The sequence below is a fragment of the Notolepis coatsorum genome (assembly GCF_963971535.1).
Source record: "Notolepis coatsorum genome assembly, chromosome: 3".
NCBI classification, from domain to species: domain Eukaryota; kingdom Metazoa; phylum Chordata; class Actinopteri; order Aulopiformes; family Paralepididae; genus Notolepis; species Notolepis coatsorum.
In genome coordinates, this window is record NC_140167.1 from 155,568,873 (window position 1) to 155,596,653 (window position 27,781).

General features: G+C 46.8%; 1 protein-coding gene across 1 annotated transcript in view; it reads right to left on the minus strand.

Annotated features, from left to right (window-relative positions):
• abca12 (ATP-binding cassette, sub-family A (ABC1), member 12) overlaps positions 1 to 27,781 on the minus strand; it is a gene marked incomplete at its 5' end in the record, with an annotated part of 176,822 nt that overhangs the window by 45,483 nt on the left and 103,558 nt on the right. Inside the window, 2 exons of the mRNA XM_084311411.1 lie at positions 7,552 to 7,667; positions 20,574 to 20,751. Of these exons, the coding sequence (XP_084167537.1) occupies positions 7,552 to 7,667; positions 20,574 to 20,751 (294 nt within the window). The remainder of the gene's footprint in view (positions 1 to 7,551; positions 7,668 to 20,573; positions 20,752 to 27,781) is intronic.

Sequence of the window (27,781 nt, forward strand, 5' to 3'; positions counted from 1 at the left end):
TGAACAGGTGCCCCGACCGACCAATAAAAGTCCAGACAGCTGGATTCATACTTTTTATTTTGTTTAAAGGCAGAGGCACATGCCACACTATTAGCACAGAGGTACCTGTAAATACTATAGTTGTATGGCCTACTGATTGTATGAAGAGTTATTTGTATAGTCTACTGTCTATTGTTTGATTTACATGCTGTAGTAGCAAATAGTGATACAGTCTGAATATAGTCTAGGGTGTAACGGTACGTGTATTCGTCCCGCGAATTTACGGTACAGGCTTCACGGTGTGGTACGCGCAGCGGGATCATCCCTATGTTCCCCGGGTCCTATGTTCCCCGGGTCCTATGTTCCCCGCTTGATTGATTAATAGATTGAACATTTTATTAATTTTTATTATTTAATTAATTATTAATGTCCGCCTTGTTTCGAACTGGTTAAGCTTAGGCCCCCTTTCGAACTGGTTAAGGTTAGAGTTTGGAATCAGGGCTGGTGGTCTAAAATTTTCAATCAATCAATCAATCAATCAATCAATCAATCAATCAATCAATCAATCAATCAATCAATCAAAGCGGGGAACATAGAACCCGGGGAACATAGGACCCGGGGTGTTATGGTTTGTAACCGACCCCAATCGCACAACACAAGACAGGTATGAGAGTAAGCCAAAACAGGGCAAATATTTATTATAGAACAAAAAGCGGCACAGTCCCTTTAAGGGAGAACACAAAAACACTAGAGACAAGGAAATCTGGAAAATGCGGCACTGTGCCTTTAAGAGGCGAACATGCTAAGGGACTAAGGCTAAGGGCCAGGGCTAAGGACCAGGGCTAAGTGTCAGGGCCAGGACCAGGGGCACTGGAGAGGGGGACAGGGACAGAGGCCCGGAGAGGCGGGCTGGAGACAGGGACAGAGAACAGGGTTAAGGCCTTGGACAGGGCGAGGGCCAGAGCTGCTTACAGGGATGAGGACAGGGTTCCGACGGCGGAGGCCTGGCACGGGAACAGGGGCCCGACGGCGGAGGCCTGGCACGGGGACAGGGGCCCAACGCCGGAGGCCTGGCACGGGGACAGGGGCCCGACGGCGGAGGCCTGGCACGGGGACAGGGGCCCGACAGCGGAGGCCTGGCACGGGGACAGGGGCCCGACAGCGGGGGCCCGGCACGGGGACAGGGGCCCGACAGCGGGGGCCAGGCACGGAGACAGGGGCCCCACAGCGGGGGCCGAGCACGGAGATCCTCCTCCTCCTCCTCGGATGCTGCAGACGGGCAGCACAGAACAAAGGGGGTCCCAGGGGACCGGGATGGGAACACGCCGTCCTCCCGTGGAATACTAGGGAGCGATGACGAGCCTCACCCCAGGAACGAGGATCACGAAGAGACGCCTTCCTCCCGTGGAATCGGGAGCAATGGCGTGCCGGCTTGACGTCTGGAGTGGGAACACTGGAAAACCTCCCATAGAGAATTAGAGAGCGAAGACGGTGTCCCACTCCAGGCAAACGGCGACAGGTGGTGATGGCTGGCACGTCGTCTCACGCCGGAGACGCGGCAGGTGATGGTAACGTACAGGATGGTAACGTACAGAACTCCATGAACACAGAGTGAACACAGATACAGATACAGAACGACCCGACCAGGACTGGAAGGGAGCCTGCCACCTAAGTACTCTCCCGAGCAGATTGCAAACTACCAACAGGTGCGTGAGGGTAGAGGAACAGAATGTCCAAGGGTGGGGGCTGGTGAAGAGTAGGAGGCAGGCAAAAGTTCTCACAAGGGTGGGGGCTGGTGAAGAGTAGGAGGCAGGGAAAATTCTCGCAAGGGTGGGGGCTGGTGAGGTGAGGAAAGGGAAAAAAAGGTCCAGGGAACAGGCGAATCCTCACAGTACCTCCCCCTCCACGGGAGCCACCGGGCGATCAAAAAATCAAACAGCGGGGCAGGGGACAAGACAAAGCAACAAACAAAAAAAAAATGGGCCATGCTAGCAGGGGAAGCTACACCTAAAGTGGGGCTAGCAGAGGGACAGGGTAGCTGCCAGAGCATTGCTAGCTACAGGGCCTATGCTAGCTGTAATGCTACATTAGCATAGAGGCTGCGCTAGCTGCCGGAGCTAGGCTAGCAGACAGGGCTGGACTAGCAAAGGAGAACAAGCTAGCTGAAAGGACAGTCCTAGCTGTGGGGAACAGGGTAGCTAACAGGGGAGCTAACGAGGCTAACAGGGGAGCTAACAGGGGAACTAAAAGGGGCTAACTCACATACACTGTCTGTGCTGGCTGGGGTCGTCGACTGGTCGGGTTGTACTGATATGGTTTGTAACCGACCCCAATCGCACAACACAAGACAGGTATGAGAGTAAGCCAAAACAGGGCAAATATTTATTATAGAACAAAAAGCGGCACAGTCCCTTTAAGGGAGAACACAAAAACACTAGAGACAAGGAAATCTGGAAAATGCGGCACTGTGCCTTTAAGAGGCGAACAGGCTAAGGGACTAAGGCTAAGGGCCAGGGCTAAGGACCAGGGCTAAGTGTCAGGGCCAGGACCAGGGGCACTGGAGAGGGGGACAGGGACAGAGGCCCGGAGAGGCGGGCTGGAGACAGGGACAGAGAACAGGGTTAAGGCCTTGGACAGGGCGAGGGCCAGAGCTGCTTACAGGGATGAGGACAGGGTTCCGACGGCGGAGGCCTGGCACGGGAACAGGGGCCTGACGGCGGAGGCCTGGCACGGGGACAGGGGCCCGACGGCGGAGGCCTGGCACGGGGACAGGGGCCCGACGGCGGAGGCCTGGCACGGGGACAGGGGCCCAACAGCGGAGGCCTGGCACGGGGACAGGGGCCCGACAGCGGGGGCTTGGCACGGGGACAGGGGCCCGACAGCGGGGGCCGGGCACGGAGACAGGGGCCCGACAGCGGGGGCCGGGCACGGAGATCCTCCTCCTCCTCGGATGCTGCAGACGGGCAGCGCAGAACAAAGGGGGTCACAGGGGACCGGGATGGGAACACGCCGTCCTCCCGTGGAATACTAGGGAGCGACGACGAGCCTCACCCCAGGAACGAGGATCACGAAGAGATGCCTTCCTCCCGTGGAATCGGGAGCGATGGCGTGCCGGCTTGACGTCTGGAGTGGGAACACTGGAAAACCTCCCGTAGAGAATTAGAGAGCGAAGACGGTGTCCCACTCCAGGCAAACGGCGACAGGTGGTGATGGCTGGCACGTCGTCTCATGCCGGAGACGCGGCAGGTGATGGTAACGTACAGGATGGTAACGTACAGAACTCCATGAACACAGAGTGAACACAGATACAGATACAGAACGACCCGACCAGGACTGGAAGGGAGCCTGCCACCTAAGTACTCTCCCGAGCAGATTGCAAACTCCCAACAGGTGCGTGAGGGTAGAGGAACAGAATGTCCAAGGGTGGGGGCTGGTGAAGAGTAGGAGGCAGGCAAAAGTTATCACAAGGGTGGGGGCTGGTGAAGAGTAGGAGGCAGGGAAAATTCTCGCAAGGGTGGGGGCTGGTGAGGTGAGGAAAGGGAAAAAAAGGTCCAGGGAACAGGCGAATCCTCACACGGGGAACATAGACATGCTCCCCGCGCAGCCATATGAAGAATACGTCTCATACCACTAGGTGAAACTAGGGTTGCACATTTTACAAATCTATGCTCAATATCTTTACTTTACTTTACACTGGCTTACATTGATCTTTAACGTTGAATATTAAGCTTGTATTGCCAAATGTAGATGATGAATAAAACGTTGATCGACGTGGACGTAATAAATTAATAAAGAAGTGGACAGAATAAATTAACAACGCGCACTGACACTCTGCACTCGGCTCTCCCCCTCCTCCGCTGCCATTTACTACACAGCCTAGGTGTCCCTAAAACCAAACCATTAATGAATTACTATATGTTTATAACACAGCAGGGTCATTAAAGTTTTACAGTTTTCTTTAGTTTTCATGTTCGCCCAATAATGGTAACCAATGGAAACACACACGCCGACTTTCTCCGCGGACTTTCTCAGTCACAGCTGATCAAAAAAAAAAAGCACTACATACTTTTGGACTGATCATCTGAGCTCCTCTCCAGTTGCTGCTACTGTGCTACTTTAAATCCAAAATATTGACAAATCATCTGCCATTGTTGTGTAACATGTCATCTGTTCTCTAGTCTTCTTCAGTCTCGGCTTCACATGAAGTTAAATCCTCTCTACAAGTGAAACTGAAACTAAGTTGTTGCATAAGTTGTTAACACATTAACTGCCATGCAGTTTGCCCCTCTCATGCCCATCTCTGCCACCACTCTAAGCCTATGGAGATGTTCACCTTCTTTGCAGGGCTATAACTTTTTTCTAAATTGACATTACTATGGCCCATTCAACATCGATTATCTATCGTTCAGGATGTAGGAACGTTATACTTTTTCATTCAAACATTCATACGAAAATACCGTCTAGAATATAAATATGTTTTTATCGTTTTCTGCAGTAATTCCTAGAACGCTAGTTATAGGCCTAAACGCATAGATTATCGATTACCGTTTATTGCCGATACACGCTATATTAAAAAATGCAACTGTATACGATCCTAAACGTTATGACTCATCATGCGCGGATGAATGGGGGGGGGGGGGGGTCGTTTATAATTCCGTGATCGTCAGTAAATGCTTTATGTAGTATGGGTTGATTTATTGATCAGATGGTTTGTAAATAAAGAAATGTACAATCGCCTTGAAAATAACGTTACTGTCCTCTTACCATTCGCAGATGAGACTGGAGGAAAAAGATCCCACTTATTTGACGTCGATCGACTAGATCCATTTCCGGTTTGTATGGCGCAATAAACGCCCAAATCATATCGATTATTGAGTTATGGCAGTGATCCATATAGACGGATGTGTGTCTAGAGTCCTGCAACGATATGTGACTGCCGGACGGATTTCCCAGATGCACCGAGATCACCAGATCCATTTCCGGTTGTAACTCGCCCGATCATCCACCAGGCGGCGGTATTGAAGCGTTGCACTGTTGTGCAGGCTCCCACTGTATCAGCAGAGGCTGGGTGGCGGAATTATGAACACCATGGCGAAAAAATTAAATATGATCTCAATAACGTCGTACAGCGTGGTTTGGCAGAATTAGCATGGACATCAAACACGTCGTACGCCGTTTATGGCGGTGGATGTGTTAAGGGGGCAGTAGGCAATTAATTTACTCATTGGATGCCTGAACACAGAATGACACCAGTATCACCACGGCAAGCCTATATAATATCATTCTATTTAATAATAATAATTATAATAATAATTATAAATATATAATAATAATTATAAATATTTTTGTCCTGTTGTACCGAAATCGTACCGAACCGTGACACCAATACCGAGACCGAACCGTGGCTTCTGTGTACTGTTACACCCTAAGTCTACCATCTTCTGTTTGATATACAAACAGTGGCGGCCGCCCATAGGGGGCGCTGGGGCGCCGCCCCCCCTGGTTGAGAGCAATGAGAGAGTAGGAGAAGAAGAACTTGTGTTTTTTTTATTTTAGATATTTTGAAGGCTTGAAGCCCTAAAAATAAACTAAACATGTTTAAAATTAATAATAATTACTATTAAAATGCACAATAACGTTAATATAGCAAGTATAAATCATTGTTTTTTGCATGCTATTCTAATCTCCTCCCCCTCGTTTGTGATTGACGTCAGTCTATTAGAAACTACCTCCGAATCCGGGGCGCTAGACAAAACGCAGTGAGTAGGCGTCACTGTGCGCAAGCGGCCAATGTAATGAATCTAGTAAATACATTTTAGCCTATCAATGTTCATAAATATGATCTGGGGGGGGGGGGCATTGGGGGGCTGGGGGGGGGGGGGGGGGGGCGCCGTTTCTGGCGCTCCAAGCAAGCAGTCACGCACTCTGTGCTCCACCTCTGTGTGTTCACTCGTCACCAGTTGACATAGAGAAAAGACTTGCCTGGTTTCGGTTTCAAGGAGTATTTTCATTTTCGATTTATAGTTAGCTACCATGGATAATTATGTTAAATCCATCAAAGCAACACCATTTGAAAGACGGACACTGCAAGAAAAACTCAGATTGAAAGAACTTGGACCTGATCAACCTGAGATCAGCATTCAGAAACCAGCCACAGACAGAGGAAGGCAATATATTCGGTCGTTTTCCAGAAGCTGGTTTGGTAAGAAGTCTTGGCAAACTGCATGTAGTGAAAGCAATGCTTTATTTTGCTTTCCATGCCTGCTTTTTAAAACGACGGGGACTGATACAACATGCCCATGGACTGTTACTGGAGTAAAGGATATGAAACACTTATTATTATTATTATTATTTTAAGTGGATTAAGGCTTGTGGACAGCTGAATGTCTCGCCCCCTTCAACTCTTCTGATGGTAAGTCATATGTTTAACCTATGCAAGCCAGCCTTGGCTCTTTTAACAATATGCTAAATATGCTGTACTCATACTGAAGTTATTTTTGGTATATACTGTATACTAGGTCTGATCCTTTGCAGTTTCTTCTAATTTGTGTAGTGCTTGGGATTCCACATGACGTACATGATGCTGTGTGAGAGAGAGAGAGAGAGAGAGAGAGAGAGAGAGAGAGAGAGAGAGAGAGAGAGAGAGAGAGAGAGAGAGAGAGAGAGAGAGAGAGAGAGAGTTTTGATATCGGGGTGTGCGTGTTTGTGTAGGCGCTATTGGAAACCTGGCTGCATGGACTGTGATCATATATTGATTGATGGCAATGGTGATAGTTGTACTGTAACTGTACCTACTTAAATATTTGTACGCTTGTGGTTTCACCAACTCTCTGACGCACAAAGTAGGCTACTCAGTGTGTGGTTTCGCCGATGCGTGCGCACGCGCGTGTTTGTGTGCAGTGTGACATTGTGATACCTCGATACATGTTAATTTTTGGTATCGACCCCCCGGGAGAAAAATTCACCAGCCGCCACTGTATACAAAGTATTCAATATATTGAAAGTGATGCGTATAGTCTACTTTATTGTTCAATGTACATTGTGCTATATGCACAGAGAGTGACATGTACATATATATTCTACTGTCTATATTGCTGTGGTCTAAACATATTTGATTGTCTATGGCCCCCTATCATGCGACAGAAGTGCATGTTCTGTTTACATCGTAATGTAATAGTGAAAAGGGACAATTGATTGTGTGGACAATATCAGAGACTATATTTACATGAAGGCTTCAAAGGTGTATGAGCCAGAGAATCACAACCACTTTGAAGTTTGAAGACTGGGGCCAGGTACATTTGATATGAGGTGTTTGATATGATGTCAATTCCTATTAAAGGGGCATTTCAACCAAAATACACATGAACTTACTTATGTCCAGGCCTTTGGAAGGATTGATTCTCCAAGGAAGAACTTTGGCATGGTCGTTAGTTAAGTTTAGCTAGTTTAGTCTTCTGATAATTTCACCAGGCCTTATTTACACAACATGGAATAAGGGTCCGCCAGATGACATCAATGTGACATTCACAACATCAAATGCGGCAATGTGGAAGTGCAGGAGTTAGCACTTACCCGTACAACACCAGGAGCAAGGTGACGGCAGCCAGGTTCTGCCTGTTCGTGAACGCCGGTATCTGGAAGGCTGCGACCACACCCACAGTCAGAGCCACAGGGACCAAGTAGAGGACCTGGAAGAAACAGCCATGGACACGGCTTAGTGCAGTAGACAGAGTCTCTATTTACCATTCTGTGTTCTGATGAAAAGAAAAGCGTTTTTTCCCCATGGTATCTGCAGCGCAGACCTCACAGCGCGGGGCCAATGCATTTATGGAATTTATTTTTTTGTGGGGCATCCAGGCCGTTTGCGGTCAAACGTGCAATTTCCTCTGAGCCCTCTTCCCTCCTCCGGCCATCACGTGAACGCGGCGGTGTCCGCGGTGGGGCTCCCACTCCGCAGAGAGCAGCGGGCGGCACGGGCCCCTCGCAGAGCCTCTCCCTCTACACACGGACCCTCCAATCTGTGCGTATTGCCGATGCTGCAGGAAGTATAATTTGATCTTCAGAGCGCTGCTCTCTTGGCCGGGTCTCACTCGCAAAAGAGTTAAAAAGAATCTGATATCTGATGTTAAATAAAGGTTGAATAGAACAAAACGAGAGATCACACACCACGACAGAACATAAAGCTAATTATGATAACATATCTTGACTTTTCAGAGGTTAAAATGTATTTCCCAAAATGACATGGGTCTTATGGTAGGCTATGTTGACGATAAGAAAAAAATTAAACGTTACTGGCCTTGTCCTTTAAACCTGATCATCTCTTGTTCTATCATATCATAGTTACCCCTGTAAGGGTTACTAACGTACTAACTCTTACTTACTAACTCACCCTCTGTCTTATCTCCGAAACCCCTGCAACCAGGGCGACAGCCCCTCAGATCCAACACATAGCACGGGCTGCAACAGACTGCTTACAGTACAGTGTGTTTTAATTGTCTCCTTATTGTACTTCAGCCGTGGAATCTCATGCTAGGCAGGATGTTTCACTGGCTGTCCCCGTATCCTCCCTCGCCCCTTCCTGTTAGGAATCTGAATTCTGTCTTTCTGTCTCATCTGCTTGTGGTTCTGGTTGATTTGCTGAAGCACTGTACAGGGGGGTAGAGGCATACTTTTCTTCAAATGCAACGCGGATTGCTTCGTTTCAAAAGCACGTCGTCATCTACTGTACTGCGAGAGGGAGAGAGAGATAGGGAGAGAGAGAGAGACACAAGAGAGGTGGAGAGACACTCAAACCGAACATTGATTGATTGATTGATTGATTGATTGAAAAGTTTATTAACAGATTGCAGAATGGGTACAGTACAGTACAGCTCAATACATACAATTGTTAAGGGGATGCAGACCAGAGAAAGACTTTCGTCTTGTTTACATCAGGGTCCCCCATTTTCAATTCATCATAACATATATGACATACATGACATACAGATAGACAGTACTGCTACATCTATACATTTATGACATATCAGATTTGCAAATACAGTACTGTTTGTGATACAAAAGTGTCCAGAAAAGGAGTGTATATACATTTGGCATAGAAACTGTACATTGGAGGAGGTTGGTTGGGTGGGGTGGGGTTGGGTGGGTTGGGTGAGGGCTGTACATTGGAGGTGGGGGGGGGGGGGGGGGGTTGGGAAGGGGACACACACACATTTTACACTGTACATTGGAATATTGACAAAGCCTTACTTGGTAATTTACTGTACAACTAGGTTAGGACATTTGTAGGGGCCAGTTTCGAATTGCAGTCTCACGTAGGTGTTTTTTGAGAGTGTTTTTGAAGGTGGGTAGTGATTCACATTCCTTTACAGCTTTAGGTAGGGCGTTCCACATTGATGTGGCATAATTGCGAAACGTGTTTAGTCCCTTGTTTGAGCCGAATCTGGGTTTTACATGATTTGTGGAGCTCCCTCTGGTGTTGTGATCGTGGTATTCACTGACCTTTGGGAAGTATTTTGACATGTACATGGGTACCTTGGTCGCGTAGTGTATCTTGTAGACCAGGCCCATTGCAAGTTGCTGTACTCTGTCGTCTACTCTAAGCCATCCTAGGTTGTCAAAGTGGGCAGGGGTGAGGTGGGTTCTAGGAGTCAGGTCAAGTAGTAGTCTGACTAGCTTGTTTTGAGATGTTTGTAATTTGTTTTTTAGTGCCTTTGAGGTGCTTTGGTACCATGAGGTGCAAGCATAGTCGTAGTACCCTTGAATGAGTGCTCCTGCTAGAGTCTTCAGGGTATTCTTGTTTACCAGAGAGGAGATCCGGTACAAGAATCGCGTTCGTTGGTTGACTTTTTTTATTACATTGGATGCCATTTTGTCACAGGAAAGATTAGCCTCTAGGATGGAACCCAGGTAGGTAATTTCATCTTTCCTTGTGATAATATTGTCACCCACTGTAACCGAGAAGCCGTCGGTCTTGCTGAGTTTGTTATTTGAACCGAAGAGAATGGACTCTGTTTTGCCCATGTGTAATGATAGTTTGTTGTCGGCGAGCCATATGCAGATTTTGCCTAGTTCCGAGCTGAGGGCTTTTTCAACCTGTAACTTGTTCTTGTCAGAGACCAGCAGGGTTGAGTCGTCCGCAAACAGGAACAAGTTGCAGTCACAAGCTGACGACATGTCATTTGCATAAATTAGGAATAGTAGCGGTCCTAGTATGCTTCCTTGTGGAACACCACAGCTCACTGTGAGGGGGGGGGGATAGGGTACCGTTTACTTCCACCATCTGTTCCCTCCCCTCCAGGTAGGATTGTATCCAGCTCACTGATAAACTATCAAAACCAATTGCTTTTAGCTTGTCAATCAGAATGGTGTGATTGACAGTGTCGAAGGCCTTTTGTAGGTCCAGCATGACCATGCCGCACGCAGTATTTGCCCGCGTCACCTCTTGTTTGATTGGTCGTTCAAGTAGAGAAGGCATGTGTCAGTGAGTGGGATGTTCTGAAGCCAGATTGGAATTCGTAGATTAGATTTTTTTCCGCGAGGTACTTTCGATCTGTTCGTATACTATTTTTTCCATGACTTTCGAGATGGATGTAAGGATAGAAACAGGGCGGTAGTTACCCACACATGCAGTTTATCTTGTGCAGTAGACTAAATGAGAGACTTTGGTAGTGGAATGGACGATGCACCCTTATAATGTTCCGCAACCTTCCCGGACACAAAAGGGCGATCAATTATGCATAAGCAGGGAACAAAATTAACTTTTTGACTTACCAGCCATTTGGCTGGTAGATTTTAAAAACTACCAGCCAGGCAGATTTTTTACCAGCCAAAAATTATAAATAGCTTTTTAGTATATCGCCATGTGTTATTATTACTCATATGCTATTTTCAATTAATATCATAAACAACATAAGGAATATTAGCATAATTTTGAGTGGACTGAAGGAATTAGTCAGCGTTAATAGTTTTAAATGCAAATAATTTATTGAAACATAGAAGTGGGGTCGGGAGGGACACACACACAGTTTCAACTCACCACCCCTGCATCATATTGTAGTCTAGTCTGTCTTCAAACTTCCACTCCTCTCAAAACTTTTTTATATTTGAATATCAACATTATCTGTCCATCCTCAGTAATCCTCAGTTTACTATAATATACTCGAGTCCTAGTGACTTCATCGTCTTTCCAAACGCACGCACACACACAGAGAAAGGGAGAGTGCCCCCCCCCCCCATTTCCCTTTCCTCAGTCCACACCGTCTGCTGTTCTCTATGCTCTGCCTCTGATCAGGATTAGCTTGTTAGCTTATGCTAACGTAACGTTCATTTCGGGCGATGTGGGCATAAAGGAATGGCGACGATGCAAAGCATGTAGATGCATTACACCCGTTGTGAGAAAAAAAAACACCACAGACTTATTTCGGGTCGAAAAATAGGGGCACTGCTGTGTAGCGCTGCTCGGCTTTAATGCGAGGAGAAGCACGGACTGGGGCGGATATGACTCGTCGAGTTGCCACAGGTTTTTTCAAAATAAGAGTATCATATGAACCGAACATTGCTAGCTGCCGGAGCGATAGATATGACTGGAGCTGCGCTTGGGGCGGCAATGAGACCCGCACAGGATTTTCAAAATAAGAGTATCGATATGAACTACACGCCAGGTGGCGGGCAGACCTTTAATTTTTACTCGCCAAACCTTAAATCTGCCCGCCATTGGCGGTTGGCGGGTACTTATTTTGTTCCCTGTGCATAAGGTGTGGCATCAAAATGAGGAACCAAAATCAGTGTAACGATTGGGTCTGAGTACTGTGGAACCAGTACCACTCGGTGCCCACTCCTCAATACTCAACCCTATATTTAGCTCACCTTCTAACATTAGCTAGCTATTCTTAAAATATATAATGATAATGTCCCCACCTCTGCCCTGTTCTGATTGGCTGTATGATTGAACAAATCATATCAAATGCTGTCAAATAAGCAGCAGCCCCCCCCCCCCCCCCCCCCCCCACAGATAACGATGAAGCTGCGTCATTGTTCTGTCTAAAGAGGCTCTCGCTAAGCACAATGATATGGAAAATGTGGCTGGGAGGGACATTTGGATTTGCGTAGTGAGCTAAAGCTCCCTCCCATCCATCTAAGGTGCAGGGTGTCTGTTATAATGTCAGCTTTATATATATCTAGGGTTAATATTGATGCAGTATCTATATTTCCCCACTAGAAGGAGCATTGCTCGGGGACGGGAGAGCATCGGGAGAAGAGGACGAGCCGAGTGTGGAAGAGGAGCCCGCGCTCAGATGGCGACATTTGGGACTATCAGTGAGTTCGTGGAAGCGAATGAGGACTGGACAGAGTACGAGGAAAGGTTGGGACATTTTTTCAATGCAAATGGAATTACTGATGTGGCGAAAATGCGCTCTATTCTCCTGAGTGTGTGTGGGGCTAAGACTTATAAGCTAATAAGGAATTTAGCTACACCACTGAAACCGGGGGAGATTCCATATGAAGACTTAGTCAAGCTTGTGGGGAACCACCACAACCCAAGACCCTCTGTGATAGTGCAACGTTTCAAATTCCACAGTCTGTTCAGGAAGCAAGGTCAGTCTGTAGCCAACTTTGTGGCTGAGCTACGCCAACTGTCGGAACATTGTGAATTCGGGGCAGTGTTGGACGATATGCTCCGTGACAGATTAGTTTGCGGCATTAATAATGACCCCATACAGCGCCGCCTGCTGGGGGAAGCCCCGCCGCTGACTTTTAAAAAAGCCCTAGAGATTTCCCAAGGTATGGAGATGGCTGCAAACAATGCTAGGGACATACAGAGGGGGAATGGGGTGTTGTCACAGACAGCGACAGTGCACCAAGTCAGAAGGGATCCTGCCTATAAAGAGACTGGTAAAAATGAAGTGTTTAAAAAAGGGGTGGAATGTTTTAGGTGTGGGGGGTCGTCGCATTATGCAAATGACTGTAGATTCAAAGAGGCTGTCTGCCATAATTGTAATAAAAAGGGACACCTAGCAAAGAAGTGCAGGAGTTCAAAAGACAATAAAATGGGCAGGGGCAAGCCTTGGCAGGGAAAGCAGCGACAGGCTCAAGCCTCCACACACCACCTGGAAGAAACACATGAGGAAGCAGAGTGTGCATACAACATGTTCGGGGTGGGAACAGATGAGGAGCCACCTGAACCCTATTATGCCACTATCACTGTCGGGGGACAGGATGTAAAGTTTGAGATTGACTCAGGGGCTACGGCATCGGTCATCAGTGAGGAGACCTACAGGAAGACATGGGGGTCTAACCTACCACCCATTAGCCCATCAAAGCTCAGGCTCAGGACATATACAGGTCAGCCCATACCTCATATAGGGGTGCTATATGTGGACATTTTAGAGGGGAATCAGAAGGCAAAGGCCAGGCTGGTTATAGCTAAGGGGGGGGGGGGGCAAGTCTTTTGGGCCATGATTGGCTAAGGAAAATTAAGCTAAACTGGCATAATGTTAAATATGTGCACACGACAGACACGACAGAGGACATCCTGCATCGGTACAGTGATGTTTTCAGGGACGAGCTGGGCACACTGAAGGGGGTAACTGTGAAACTCCATGTTGACCCTGAGGCCGCCCCAAGGTTTTTCAAGCCTAGGTCGGTGCCGTATGCCATGAAGGTCAAGGTGGAGGAGGAGCTGGAACGTTTGCAGAAGCAAGGCATCATTGAACCCGTCCAATTTTCAAGGTGGGCGGCTCCCATTGTGCCAATCCTGAAAGAGGATAATACAGCACGCATATGTGGAGACTACAAGGTGACGGTAAATCAGGTCTCTAAACTGGAGGAGTATCCACTACCAAGAGTGGATGACCTGTTTGCAACCTTGTCAGGGGGGAAGCTTTTCACAAAGCTAGACATGAGCCATGCTTACCAGCAACTGCAACTTGACGAAGAGTCAAAAGAGTATGTCACCATCAACACTCACAAGGGCTTATAAATACAATCGCCTTGTGTTTGGAGTGGCATCCAGCCCCGCCATTTTTCAAAGAACAATGGACACGCTGTTACAGGGTATCCCGCACGTAGCGGTATATTGATAGATTTAGTTCATTGATGCCTGGTAATATCTTATATCTGTGCTTAGGCTGCACCCTGCTCTCTGTGTCTCTCTCCCCCTGCATGTGGCGTGACCTGATGACCTCTGGCTGTAGGCTTTTTCCACACACACCCACACACACAGGACCCCTCCCCACACAAGACCCACACATGCACCCACAGCAGATCTCCTATTGATGCTTGCGTCTGACGACTGGCCGGCGCACATGCACGCACACATATACACACACACTGATAGAAAATTTTTTCACACACCCTTACACACAAATATACACACAGATAAACACACATAGGATTGATGGACAGCATAAATTCATGGACTGCCTTGGTTAAGTATCACAAAGTGTCATAGTTAAAGACAAATTACTAAAGTAAGGACACGACCCCAAGTCTAGTCTCGCACACACTGATTCAAATGCATACACAATTATCTACACATGGACACACAACCGGTCAAATGCGGGGGACCCCAGAGGACACTTATCGTTCAGCCCCCACCCTTACTGGAAAGCCCGTACTGAAAACAGCCCCACCTTCTACTCCTGTTCCCGCCTAAAGTCCTTTGTCCTCAAACTATGACGAGACAACTATCAATCATCAAGTCAGGAAAGAGGTGTGTCTATGTGCTACTGTATAAAAGTGTGTCGTTGTCTGTCGTCAAGGGCCATTCTGCGGTTGTATGAATTCAAGCAGGTGGTCCGGATTGAGATTTATCCTTCTTGTGTTCTCTGTGTACTTTGAGATAAAAAACCTTGCAGGCATCTGACTCCAGACTCAACTTGTGTCTCACCGCTTCATTCAACTAAAAGAACTTAGGTTACATTATAGGAGGAGGCCCGTGATAGAATTTCCTTTCAATATCTAGATGATATCCTCATCACGGGGGCCACGGAGGCGGAGCATCTGGCTAACCTAGAGCAGGTGTTGAAACGACTCTCAGACGCAGGACTGCGTTTGAAGCGTGCCAAGTGTGTGTTCCTGGCACCGAGCGTGACCTACCTGGGACACAGGATCACAGCACAGGGGCTCAGCCCTTTGGAAGACAAGGTGAGAGCCATAAAGGAGGCTCCAAGCCCAAAGAGTGTCCATGAACTGAGATCGTTTTTGGGCATGGTGAATTATTATGGCAAATTTCTGCCGGATTTATCAAATGTTTTGTCCCCGCTGTACAAGCTACTGCACCTTGACACTAAGTGAGAGTGGAGTGGAGAGCAGCAGAGAGCTTTTAAGGAAGTGAAAGAGCTGCTCCAGTCTGCAAAGCTGCTCGTTCACTACGACCCAGACAAAGAGATCATCGTCTCGAGTGATGCCTCGCCTTATGGAGTCGGAGCCGTGCTCTCACACATCATGGAGGATGGAGATGAGAAGCCTGTTGTTTTTGCTTCACGTACCCTAACAGCAGCGGAGAAGGGGTACTCTCAGTTAGATAAAGAGGGTCTAGCTGTTGTTTTTGCTGTGAAGCGTTTCCATCAATACCTATACGGACGGGCATTCACTATCACAACAGACCATAAACCTCTGATGAGTCTATTCAGTGAGACAAAATGCATCCCACCGCTGGCCTCAGCCAGGATACAGCGTTGGGCTCTCACACTCTAAGCCTACCAGTACACTATAGTGTTCAAAGCGGGCAAGGATAACGCAAATGCTGACGCACTGAGTCGACTGCCGTTACCAGAGACACCCGCCACTACATATGTGCCTCCAGAGACTGTGTTTTCATTGGAGAGGCTAGCAGAGACACCTATAAAAGCGACACAGATTAAGCAGTGGACAGAGAGGGACCCGGTCCTGTCTCGGGTCAAGACCTTCCTTTTGCAAGGTTGGCCCAGTGTCGTGGAGGGAGAGGAACTGAGACCGTATGCTAAACGCAAAACAGAACTGAGCCTGCAGGACGGCTGCATCTTCTGGGGGTCAAGGGTCATCGTACCGCCCCCAGGACGGTCACAAGTTGTGGAGGAGATACATGAGACTCATCCAGGAGTCTCCCGGATGAAAAGCCTAGCGAGATCATACGTCTGGTGGCCAAGAATGGACGATGATCTGGAGAGCAAGGTAAAATCATGCACACAGTGTCAGACTAATCAGAACAATCCACCGCCTGCTCCGTTGCACCCATGGGAGTGGCCAGACCGCCCCTGGTCTAGGCTGCATGTAGACTTTGCAGGACCCTTTATGGGACAGATGTTTCTGATCATGGTAGACGCACACTCAAAATGGATAGAAGCCCATATCATGAACAATATCACAGCCTCCACAACCATAGACCAACTCAGACAAGTCTTCGCAGTCCATGGGTTGCCAGACACCCTGGTCTCGGATAATGGCCCAACATTCACCAGTGAGCTGTTCAGTGATTTATGCACCAGAACGGCATTAATCACATTAGGATGGCGCCGTTCCACCCAGCCTCAAATGGTTTGGCTGAGCGGGCTGTTCAGACAGTGAAAGAGGGGTTAAAGAGGATGACAGGAGACTCTCTAAACACTAGACTTTCACTTTTCTGTTTACCTATCGCCTCACGCCTCAAACAACAACGGGGCGCACGCCAGCAGAGATGCTGATGGGGCGTAGGCCCAAGGCGAGATTGGACTTGCTGCGTCCAGACATGAAGGCGAAAGTACAGAGGAAGCAGGAGAAGCAGAAGGAGCGTCATGATCAGCACGCAAAAGAGAGACAATTAGAACCTGAGGACAAGGTCTATGTGAGGAATTTCAGTACTATCAACAAGCAACAGTGGCTGCCTGCAGTGTGCGATCCATAGCAAGATCTTTGGGTGAGCCTGCGTCGGGGGGGGGGGGGGTGCGCGGCGCGCAGCGCGCCTCTCAGCGAGGAGTGCTCAGGACAACTCACTTACCGTCCGGCCGTCTGGACGGGGCTTCCACAGCACGTTCCATGATAAAAAAAAATATCTATTTAGTTAGATAGAGATGATTATCTCTCAGACTCCTGACTTACTAACAATATGAAATACTCCTGGTCCCAAGCATTATTTTCTCGACTGACGAGTCACTGAGCTTGCTTCGACCACTAGGAAACGCGCCCATATTTCATATCATATTTGAAGACCCTAATAGGCTACATTTATTTGCTTGCTGCATTTACATTGGCTGCGACGAATCGATACATTGGCTGCCTGCAGTGACGCTGACGCCCACCACAGTCACCACTGTGAGTGACGTGAATCTCAAAACAATGATTTATATTTAACTAATAATAGTCCCCACGGCCACCGGAGCAGCACCAGCCGCAGGTGTAATTGCGCGGCGCGCCTGTAGATGATCCGATTCCTGCCTCCTGCTGCTCTGTCAGCTTCACTGTCAGTGAATAATATATAATAGTAATTTAGAGACCCCCCAAAAAATCGCAAATCAAGTTTGCAGGGGAGCTGATGTCTGATCTAGGGGAGCTATAGCTCCCCGGGCTCCCCTCCTGGATCGCACCCTGGCTGCCTGGCGTTATTCTGAAACAGAGTGGCCCAGTTTCCTATGTCATTCAACTGACTGATGCACGTGTTTTCCGTAGACACCAGGACCATGTACGCCTACGCCACGACACAAGTTCAGAGACTGATCGCACCACGGTGGATACCCGTGGGGAACAGACTATGGGAGAATGTTGTTTGCCAGTGACTACTGTACCAGTGACAGACTCCCCAGGAGAGGTGTCTGTGTCCCCAAGTAGAGTTGACACTCAGACCCCTCTCATGCTCTCAACACCAGAGCCACCCAAACCTCAGTCACCTGTGGTGTGTCCGAGGTCACCAGCGGTATTGCGCAGGTCACAGCGTGATCGCCGACCTCCCGAACATTTAACGAGACAGTTATGAGAGTAATGACTGTTGGTCATATGTTTTTCAAGTGCCTTATTTGGTAAGCTGTTGCTAAGTCATTTATTTGGTATATATATATATTTTTGGAAAGTGTACAATGGTAAGACACTACTGTTATTATTTTTGTATTACATGGACATTTTGGTAATGTTGAAATTTAAAGGGGGAGGGGTGTTATAATGTCAGCTTTATATATATCTAGGGTTAATATTGATGCAGTATCTATATTTCCCCACTAGAGGGAGCTATCGCTCAAGGCATATTATTTTGTGACTACAGATATAATACGTGAGGTATTCTCCGTATCCGGTGCCGGCGTTCTTACCTGTATGACTAACGTGCGCAGAGTGTAAGACGCACTGTTACCCACTAAACTACTCAACCAAAGGGATCACAAGCGTGTTGTGTGGCTTACTTATTATTAGAGGTTACCACAGTGTCAGTCTAGTAAGCTGGGCATTATAGCTACCATTTGACCCCAATGTTCACTCCATGTGCACTCCAAATTGGAGTTGAGTCAGAGAGTGATTGATTGTTTTGCAGATACTTCACTGTCAACTGGCTGAGTGGAGGGCGGGACACACACAACAAGAGAGAGAGGGCCTACGTCACGTGCTCCAATCAGAACAATATCTGTCAGCTACAAAAATGAAACTCACCAGACCGGGGCCAAAATGGGACAATAAGTCAGGCCGGGAGGCCACCATGCATGCGTATACAACACGCACGCACGCACGCACGCACGCACGCACGCACGCACGCACACACACATACACCCCACAGCCTTAGAGTTGCTTAACTTCTTTTAACTTAACTTACTTGCCTAGGTCTAATGGTCTCAACAACACTCCACAAAAGTAACAGGACCACTTCCTTCATATGGGCCTAATATTCACAGCATTATTCCATCCCACCGCACACGGGTTAAATACACAGCTCATGATTCCATAAGGGCTGACAGTCACACTCTATTCAATATAAACTAGCAGACAGCAGCACTCCAGTCCAGTGCTTTTCTCCTCCCTATACCGTACCATTAAATCTTCTCACCAGCGCCCTCCATACAACAATCACAACTGGGCTCCTATGATAACGCTGTGATATTGTAATAAATATTTCCTTTGATACGGTAAATCATTTCAATTTGTCCATTTAATATGTTATTGTAAATGCACTTCAGTTACACAGGTGCCTCAATGAACAGAACATGTACACCTTTATATGAAAGCCCTCTTTGATGCACAGGCACACACGCAACATGCGCGCAGACACACACATCATATTTCACTCAGCATCTCTGTCTCTCTGCCTCAGCTGTCATTGATCATTTTCACCATTTCCATTTCAGAGTTGGTACAGTAGGTGACATTGTTTTCTAACTAATTAACAATACTGAATTTGTACTAATTCACTTGATGATGTAGGATCGCGATGCGACCGAATAGGTCAACGGTACAAGAGAGAGTCATCGAGAATGGGTGACGAGAGAAACATTCAAAGGCAAGAGTTCAAGTAACCATTATCTGAATTAAAAAAATAAAAATAAAAATCTAACCCTAACTAACCATACTGTCATGCACTTGTCCTAATAAACTAACCTACACTGTAGCACTCAACACTTTGATGAACATTGTTACTCAGCTGATAGAGTTGTGCCCTTCCTGATGGCTTGTCATACAGAACTTGTAAGTCGCTTTGGATAAAAGCGTCAGCTAAATGACTAAATGTAAAATGTAAATGTAAATAAAAAGGTCACAACACAGCTGAATATACTCTACCAGTGCTGGCCAGGTGAGTTGCGGCGTGAGGAGAGGCAGTTCATTGACAAACAAATTCAGTCTGCAGGCAGGTGTGGGAGCTTGCCTTTCAGCCTACCCTTAACATGTTTAATTAATGCCTACATTGTGATTTGGACTGAACACAATCTGGGCCTGCACCAGACCTGAAACCAGACCTGCACCAGACTTGAAACCAGACCTGAAACCAAACCTGCACCAGACCTGAAACCAGACTTGCACCAGACCTGAAACCAGACCTGCACCAGACCTGAAACCAGATCTGAAACCAGACCTGCACCAGACCTGCACCAGACCTGCACCAGACCTGAAACTAGACCTGAAACCAGACCTGCACCAGACCTGCACCAGACCTGAAACCAGACCTGAAACCAGACCTGCACCAGACCTGAAACCAGACCTGAAACCAGACCTGAAACCAGACCTGAAACCAGACCTGCACCAGACCTGAAACCAGACCTGCACCAGACCTGCACCAGACCTGAAACCAGACCTGAAACCAGACCTGCACCAGACCTGCACCAGACCTGAAACCAGACCTGAAACCAGACCTGCAACCAGACCTGCACCAGACCTGCACCAGACCTGAAACCAGACCTGCACCAGACCTGAAACCAGACCTGCAACCAGACCTGAAACCAGACCTGCACAGACCTGCACCAGACCTGAAACCAGACCTGCACCAGACCTGCACCAGACCCTTCTGGTGGTCACATCTTTCAAACCCCCCTGACTTCTTAATTTTTTTCCAGCGAAAAAAATCTAGTTAGGAGTTGATCTAAATGTGGATGTTAATAACATAAAAACAGTATGTATGTATGTACGACGTATATATAGGTCCAACACTAAGCCGTGGTGGAATAACTTACCATGTCATAGAAGAAGTTGACAGCCCAGTAGAACGGCTCGCTGATACCAGCTATATGCTGGAGCCCCTTGGAGCCACTGTGGGTCTCCTGCACCTCATAGACAGCGAAGCTGGCCGTCGTGATGGCATAGCCCGTCAGCACCAGCAGCGCCACCAGGGTCTGGATCATCCCTTGGACCCTGCACGGGAGAAAGGAGACGGGGAACGCTATCATGGACATGTCCAAGGTGCAGCCAGACAGTGATGAAATAAGAGTGATCGCGGTCAAAAAGTTATCAAATCTTAGGAAAATCATCTTTTAGCTTCTGTGCGCCTGACGCGTGGAATGTTTTGCAAAGCACCTTGAAGCGCAATACTTTAGTATCCATTGGGCAGTTTAAATCTATAATGACCAACAATTTCACCTGTAACTGTTTTGAATGATTTGACTTTTCTGTTTTTATATTGTTTTTATATTATGTATTGTTCCTCTCAACCTCATTGTAAATAAGAGCCTGCTCTCAATGATCTTTCGAGATTAAATAAAGATTGAATGAATGAATGAATGAATGAATGAATGAATGAATGAATGAATGAATGAATGAATGAAGGCCATCATGATGCTCAATGACTCTATGTAACAACCCATCATCTACACTCATTGCACACACATCCACATGCTGTGAGGTTCTGTCCTTGCTCTCTCACTCGTTCTGTTCCTTTAACCACCCTCGCTTTGTTTTCATTCATTTTCTGTCAATTGGTTCTATCCCCTCGTTCACACGTTTCTCCCCGTTGACGTCATCAGAGACGTCGCTGATTGGTTCTCTCACTTCCCCACGCTTTTCAATCACATTCCCCAGCTGTCACTGCTTTTCAATCAATCGATCCCTCATTATTTATACCCCGTTTTTCCCCACCCTAAGTTGTTGGATCGTCTTGATTTGTCTCTGGTGTTTTTCCCCGTTGCTGCTGCTGCTGCCTTTTTCTCTGTGCTGTTCTCCAGGAATTCCTAGAAGCCTTCGCTTGGATACCTGCTCCCGTGGCGCGCGCTCGCCTCCACTGTTGTTCCAGTTCCATTTACGCATCTCGTCTGGGTGAGTTATCATTTTGACTGTCTTGACCTATTCCGTTTTTCGTGTGTAACTTTTACACTGAAGACTACCACCTTTTTGTCAAACAGTCACTCACCCAGCCTTTATCTATTTTTGCTTATTCCTTTATGGAATAATATTTTTGGGATCTTCCATCTCCCTCTGTGTGTTTGCTCACACCGAAGATATTATTTCACAATTGGACTGTGTGTTTACATGAAGATATTCACTGTGTGTTTACATGAAGATATTCACTGGGACTGTGTTAGGATTTAGCTCACTGTGTTGTTAACACAAAGAGTTTCACTTGGGCTGTTGTTTGGAACTGTGCTCACTGTGTTGTTAACACGAAGAGATTCACTTGGGCTGTGTTTGGAACTGTGCTCACTGTGTTGTTAACACGAAGAATTGTACACCCTGTTCTCCTGCTCGTTTTTAGACTGCTCTGTCACTGACTCGTTCCCTCTCTCCCTCTCTCGGTCTCGCAACAACATCTGAGAATCCACCGAGAGAATTCTGCAGAGCGGTTCAGAAGTCAACACCTGCTTCCCAAGACTACCCTCACGGGAGAAGCTGCAGAGCAGCAGAACTTTGCCCCTTGATCATTGTACCAGTCTTGTTTGACCTGTTTTCCCTGTTTCTCTTATTCTTAGTACCAAATAAACAAGCCCTCGTATTTGGCAACTCTGAATCCTACTCTCTTGTGTCGTTGCGTTTGGGGTCGGTGTCAAACCATAACACATGCACACACTCACTTTTAAACAAACACTCACCTTATTAACACTCACTTTAGACACTTTAACACATTATATTTATCTATTTATTAAAGAGATTTGCACTACATTCATACCTCATTTGCATTTGCACCTTACCCTAAAGTTTTGTACCTCATTGTCTGCATTTGTACCTCACTGTTTACACATTTTTACTCACTGTACTTAGATTGTACTTACAGTAGGCTGTACTTTAGATTGTATATTGTATATTCCTCTTTTACTGTATGAAGCACACTCTCAGGGGTTCATACAGAACCAAGCATTTAACCGTAAAGTACATGTATTTTATTGTGACAAATAATAAACAAACTTGAAACTTGAAACTTGCAATGAATGAATGAATGAATGAACGAACGAACGAATGAATGAATGGATAAAAGAAAATCATTGATACTCTGCAATCATCATCTATCTCATCATAATTATCACTATCAATTCAGTTGTCTTCAATAGTAATTTTTTAGTTTGTGTTGCATACAGTGCTTATATGGATCTGCATATCCTAATAATGATGACAAATATCCCTGTACACAGGAGTAAACTGAATATAGTTGTTCATAGAGATGGGCTTATCAGGGCTATTTTAAAAGCGATATGGTGTTTACAGCAGGCAAATCAAAAGGCAGAAAATACTCTACTAGTAAATAATATCGGACTTAAGGACAGTTTTCCCCCAGAGCCATAACCACCCTGAACTCCAACATGCACTGATCCATCACCTCCTTCTACTCTTCCCCCACTACTGTGCAATTAGGTATTTAAGTGCAATATATGTATATTCCTATTCACTAACTGCAATAGATCCATACCTGTCATATTGATATCCTGACTGATAGCTACTTCTACATCTAGCTGTGTTACTGTGACATTTAGTGTTATTTGATACTTGTGTACAGTGCGACTTATTGTGCAGAACCTTAGGTTGTGTAAAATACTTGTGTGTTTTACTGTGTAGCACCTTAAAGTGGAGATGAAGCAGTGAGCAATGTGATCCTAGTTTGTTTGTTGTGTACCTTGTGTAAGACAGGGTTCTATAATCAAATGTGAAATCTATCTTATTTGTCTGAAAAATATAATATAATATCCCTGTTTTCAACATGGGCGCCGCCATTTTGTTGCTGACGTCATGGCTGACGTCATGCCGGGGGTTGGGTGTATACACTCTGGTTAGCTGCCTATATTGAATGGGTCAGTCAGCAAATAAAATGTTGCCTACAAAACAACGGGACCGCGGTGGTTCTGTTTGTATTGCTCCTGGCTGTTCAAACTAATTTTACTATGTGAGAGAGAGGAAAGTTGGTTAATTTCCACAAACTACCAGTGAAAAAAACAGTGTTGTCGACATGTTGGCTCGGGCTGGCTGCACTCAGGCGGCGCGACCAGCCTGTTGGACAGGGAAGGAGGATCTGCAGCGAACACTTCATTGCCTCGGATTATGTTGTTGGGGTGGGATGTTTGTCCAGAAGACCACTAATCAGCTGAAGCCGGACGCGGTTCCCTCGGTCTTCGACAGACAGACCGGCGTTAGCTCTCGGGAGCGATCGCTAGCTAGTTGGCACCAGCCGGGGCCCGGCGTTAGCTCTCGCTAGCTAGCGTTAGCAACCGGAGCGTCGCGGAGCATTCAGCCTGCTGGCTACCTAGACCCACTTCAACCAGCGTCGCGGAGCATTCAGCCTGCTGGCTACCTAGACCCACTTCAACCAGCGTCGCGGAGCATTCAGCCTGCTGGCTACCTAGACCCACTTCAACCAGCGTCGCGGAGCATTCAGCCTGCTGGCTACACAAGCTGTGTAGCCAGCAGGCTGAATGCTCCGCGACGCTCCGGTTGCTAACGCTAGCTAGCGAGAGCTAACGCCGGGCCCCGAGAGCTAACGCCGGTCTGTCTGTCGAAGACCGAGGGAACCGCGTCCGGCTTCAGCTGATTAGTGGTCTTCTGGACAAACATCCCACCCCAACAACATAATCCGAGGCAATGAAGTGTTCGCTGCAGATCCTCCTTCCCTGTCCAACAGGCTGGTCGCGCCGCCTGAGTGCAGCCAGCCCGAGCCAACATGTCGACAACACTGTTTTTTTCACTGGTAGTTTGTGGAAATTAACCAACTTTCCTCTCTCTCACATAGTAAAATTAGTTTGAACAGCCAGGAGCAATACAAACAGAACCACCGCGGTCCCGTTGTTTTGTAGGCAACATTTTATTTGCTGACTGACCCATTCAATATAGGCAGCTAACCAGAGTGTATACACCCAACCCCCGGTATGACGTCAGCAACAAAATGGCCGCGCCCATAATGCTAAATGCTTCAGAAATGTACACAACAAATCGTTTTTTCTTAGAAACTGCTTATTTTTATAACGTGACTTCTTCTGTGGCTTATCTAAATACTAATGTGATGCTATGAATATGTATTTATCGCACTGCTTCATTTCCACTTTAAAGGTTGAGTTCCTAATCTCGTTGTTTGTATAATGTTGTATAATGACAATAAAGAGTATTCTATTCTATTCTATCAGCACATGAACACAGTCAACATCGCTGGTCAATGTCACCATCTTCAATAAATCAACAACAAAAGGATGCCTTGCTATATGGTTGTAGTCGTGTAACTAGTACTGTATAAAACCCACACAAGCCTTTCAAAACACTCTTGTGTACAAATGACTCGCTCTGAATGAGACCAGCTGTTACGATTATTTGCAGAATACAATAGTCGCCCCATGTCATGCCTCCCCTACGAACTGGCGCCTGCCTTCACCAGCTGTGTCTTGATTCATGTGAACCTTTCAGGAGGCTCACACTAAACAGAACCACATTAATAATAAATAGCCTTGTTAAGAGATGCGCACGTCTGGACTGTGACCGGATAATGGCCTCAAAAGGGAAGGCCCGTGTCACAAGCAGTTTTTAGTCGACTATTGTCATGGGATTGTGTAGAGACTAGGGCTGACCTCGACTAAGGATTTGTATAGTCGACTTTGATTAGCCGGGGGGGGGGGGGGCGTTCCATTTGGGCTGTGGGGGTGCTTAATGTCTGAAGGAGTTGACTGAAGGCTTCTTGTCCTCTGCGAAAGCATGCAATTGGTCCACTGATGGATACATCTTGATATTTGTCTAGTCTAGTGTGTTCAATAGATGAGAGAAATCCTCTTTTAGTGCCTCTGTGCCTGTTTTCTTAAGCAGTTAGCCTCTCTGGTATGCGCGCCATTAGTGTTAGCCATGCTTCTAGGCCTCTTTGCTTTTGGAAAGAATTAAAAAACTATATATATTTAGAATCTTTTTTTTTATTTGACTAAGAGATTGTCAGTCGACTACGGCTCCCTTCGATCGATTAGTCGACTATTCGACTAATCTATTCGACTAATCGGGGTGAGCCCTAGTAGAGACTAATCGATTAGTTGCTTTAAATTCGACAAATCTGTAAAGTTGTGTTAGTGCAGAAAGCACCTCTTTAAACCCAGTGCTTGCCAGAGATATGATTATTTTTTCTTCAGGAAATAACTGATTCAGCATGTCAGCATAAAAATAGACTAAGAGCCATACTACCTGCAGATCAGATCAGACTGGACACTTACCATACTACCTGCTCTTCAGACCAGACTAGACACTATGGTTACCAAACTACCTGCTCTTCAGACCAGACTAGACACTATGGTTACCATACTACCTGCTCTTCAGACCAGACTAGACACTATGGTTACCAAACTACCTGCTCTTCAGACCAGACTAGACACTATGGTTACCAAACTACCTGCTCTTCAGACCAGACTAGACACTATGGTTACCATACTACCTGCTCTTCAGACCAGACTAGACACTATGGTTACCAAACTACCTGCTCTTCAGACCAGACTAGACACTATGGTTACCAAACTACCTGCTCTTCAGACCAGACTAGACACTATGGTTACCATACTACCTGCTCTTCAGACCAGACTAGACACTATGGTTACCATACTACCTGCTCTTCAGACCAGACTAGACACTATGGTTACCAAACTACCTGCTCTTCAAACCAGACTAGACACTATGGTTACCATACTACCTGCTCTTCAGACCAGACTAGACACTATAGACCACAACACTTCCGCGTTACATTGAAATCGGGGAGGAGATAGCGGGGGGAGCATATGAATGAATGTGGACGAGAGCCGTGATGTAAGTGGTTGCCGATACGGCTGTGGGGGTGCTAGAGACATGATCGAATAGACGTTTATGCGCCTCAATCTCCTGAACACGGCGTGACCCATTCCTAATCGATCAGAACTAAATCGGCAGAGAAAAAGCCCATTTTAAAGCACCTATTCCGCATGCACATGCGCAGAGTGCCCATGGAGTCTGGACGACGCAAGATGACGCACGAATGAATGTGGACTGTTCCATCAGAGGGGCGAGCTTCGGTGGCCAGTGTCCTTTCAGCCGAACAGGATAATGAAAAAATTATCCCACTAAATGGCCAGACGCGTCTTATGGCGACATCTACAATTACCTCATTGAGTCTCCAGATAGACTAATGTTTATATTTAAGTGCAGCGGTCTGTAGCCACTCACATTACCACCGAAGCTCCGCCCTCTGATGGAACAGTCCACATTCATTTGTGCGTCATCTCGCGTCGTCCAGACTCCATGGGCACTCTGCGCATGTGCATGCGGAATAGGTGCTTTAAAATGGGCTTTTTCTCTGCCGATTTAGTTCTGATCGATTAGGAATGGGTCACGCCGTGTTCAGGAGATTGAGGCGCATAAACGTCTATTCGATCATGTCTCTAGCACCCCCACAGCCGTATCTGCAACCACTTACATCACGGCTCTCATCCACATTCATTCATATGCTCCCCCCGCTATCTCCTCCCGATTTCAGAATCCCGGAAGTGTTGCGGTGGTCTATGGTTACCAAACTACCTGCTCTTCAGACCAGACTAGACACTATGGTTACCAAACTACCTGCTCTTCAGACCAGACTAGACACTATGGTTACCAAACTACCTGCTCTTCAGACCAGACTAGACACTATGGTTACCAAACTACCTGCTCTTCAGACCAGACTAGACACTATGGTTACCAAACTACCTGCTCTTCAGACCAGACTAGACACTATGGTTACCATACTACCTGCTCTTCAGACCAGACTAGACACTATGGTTACCATACTACCTGCTCTTCAGACCAGACTAGACACTATGGTTACCATACTACCTGCTCTTCAGACCAGACTAGACACTATGGTTACCATACTACCTGCTCTTCAGACCAGACTAGACACTATGGTTACCAAACTACCTGCTCTTCAGACCAGACTAGACACTATGGTTACCAAACTACCTGCTCTTCAGACCAGACTAGACACTATATCTACCAGATTACC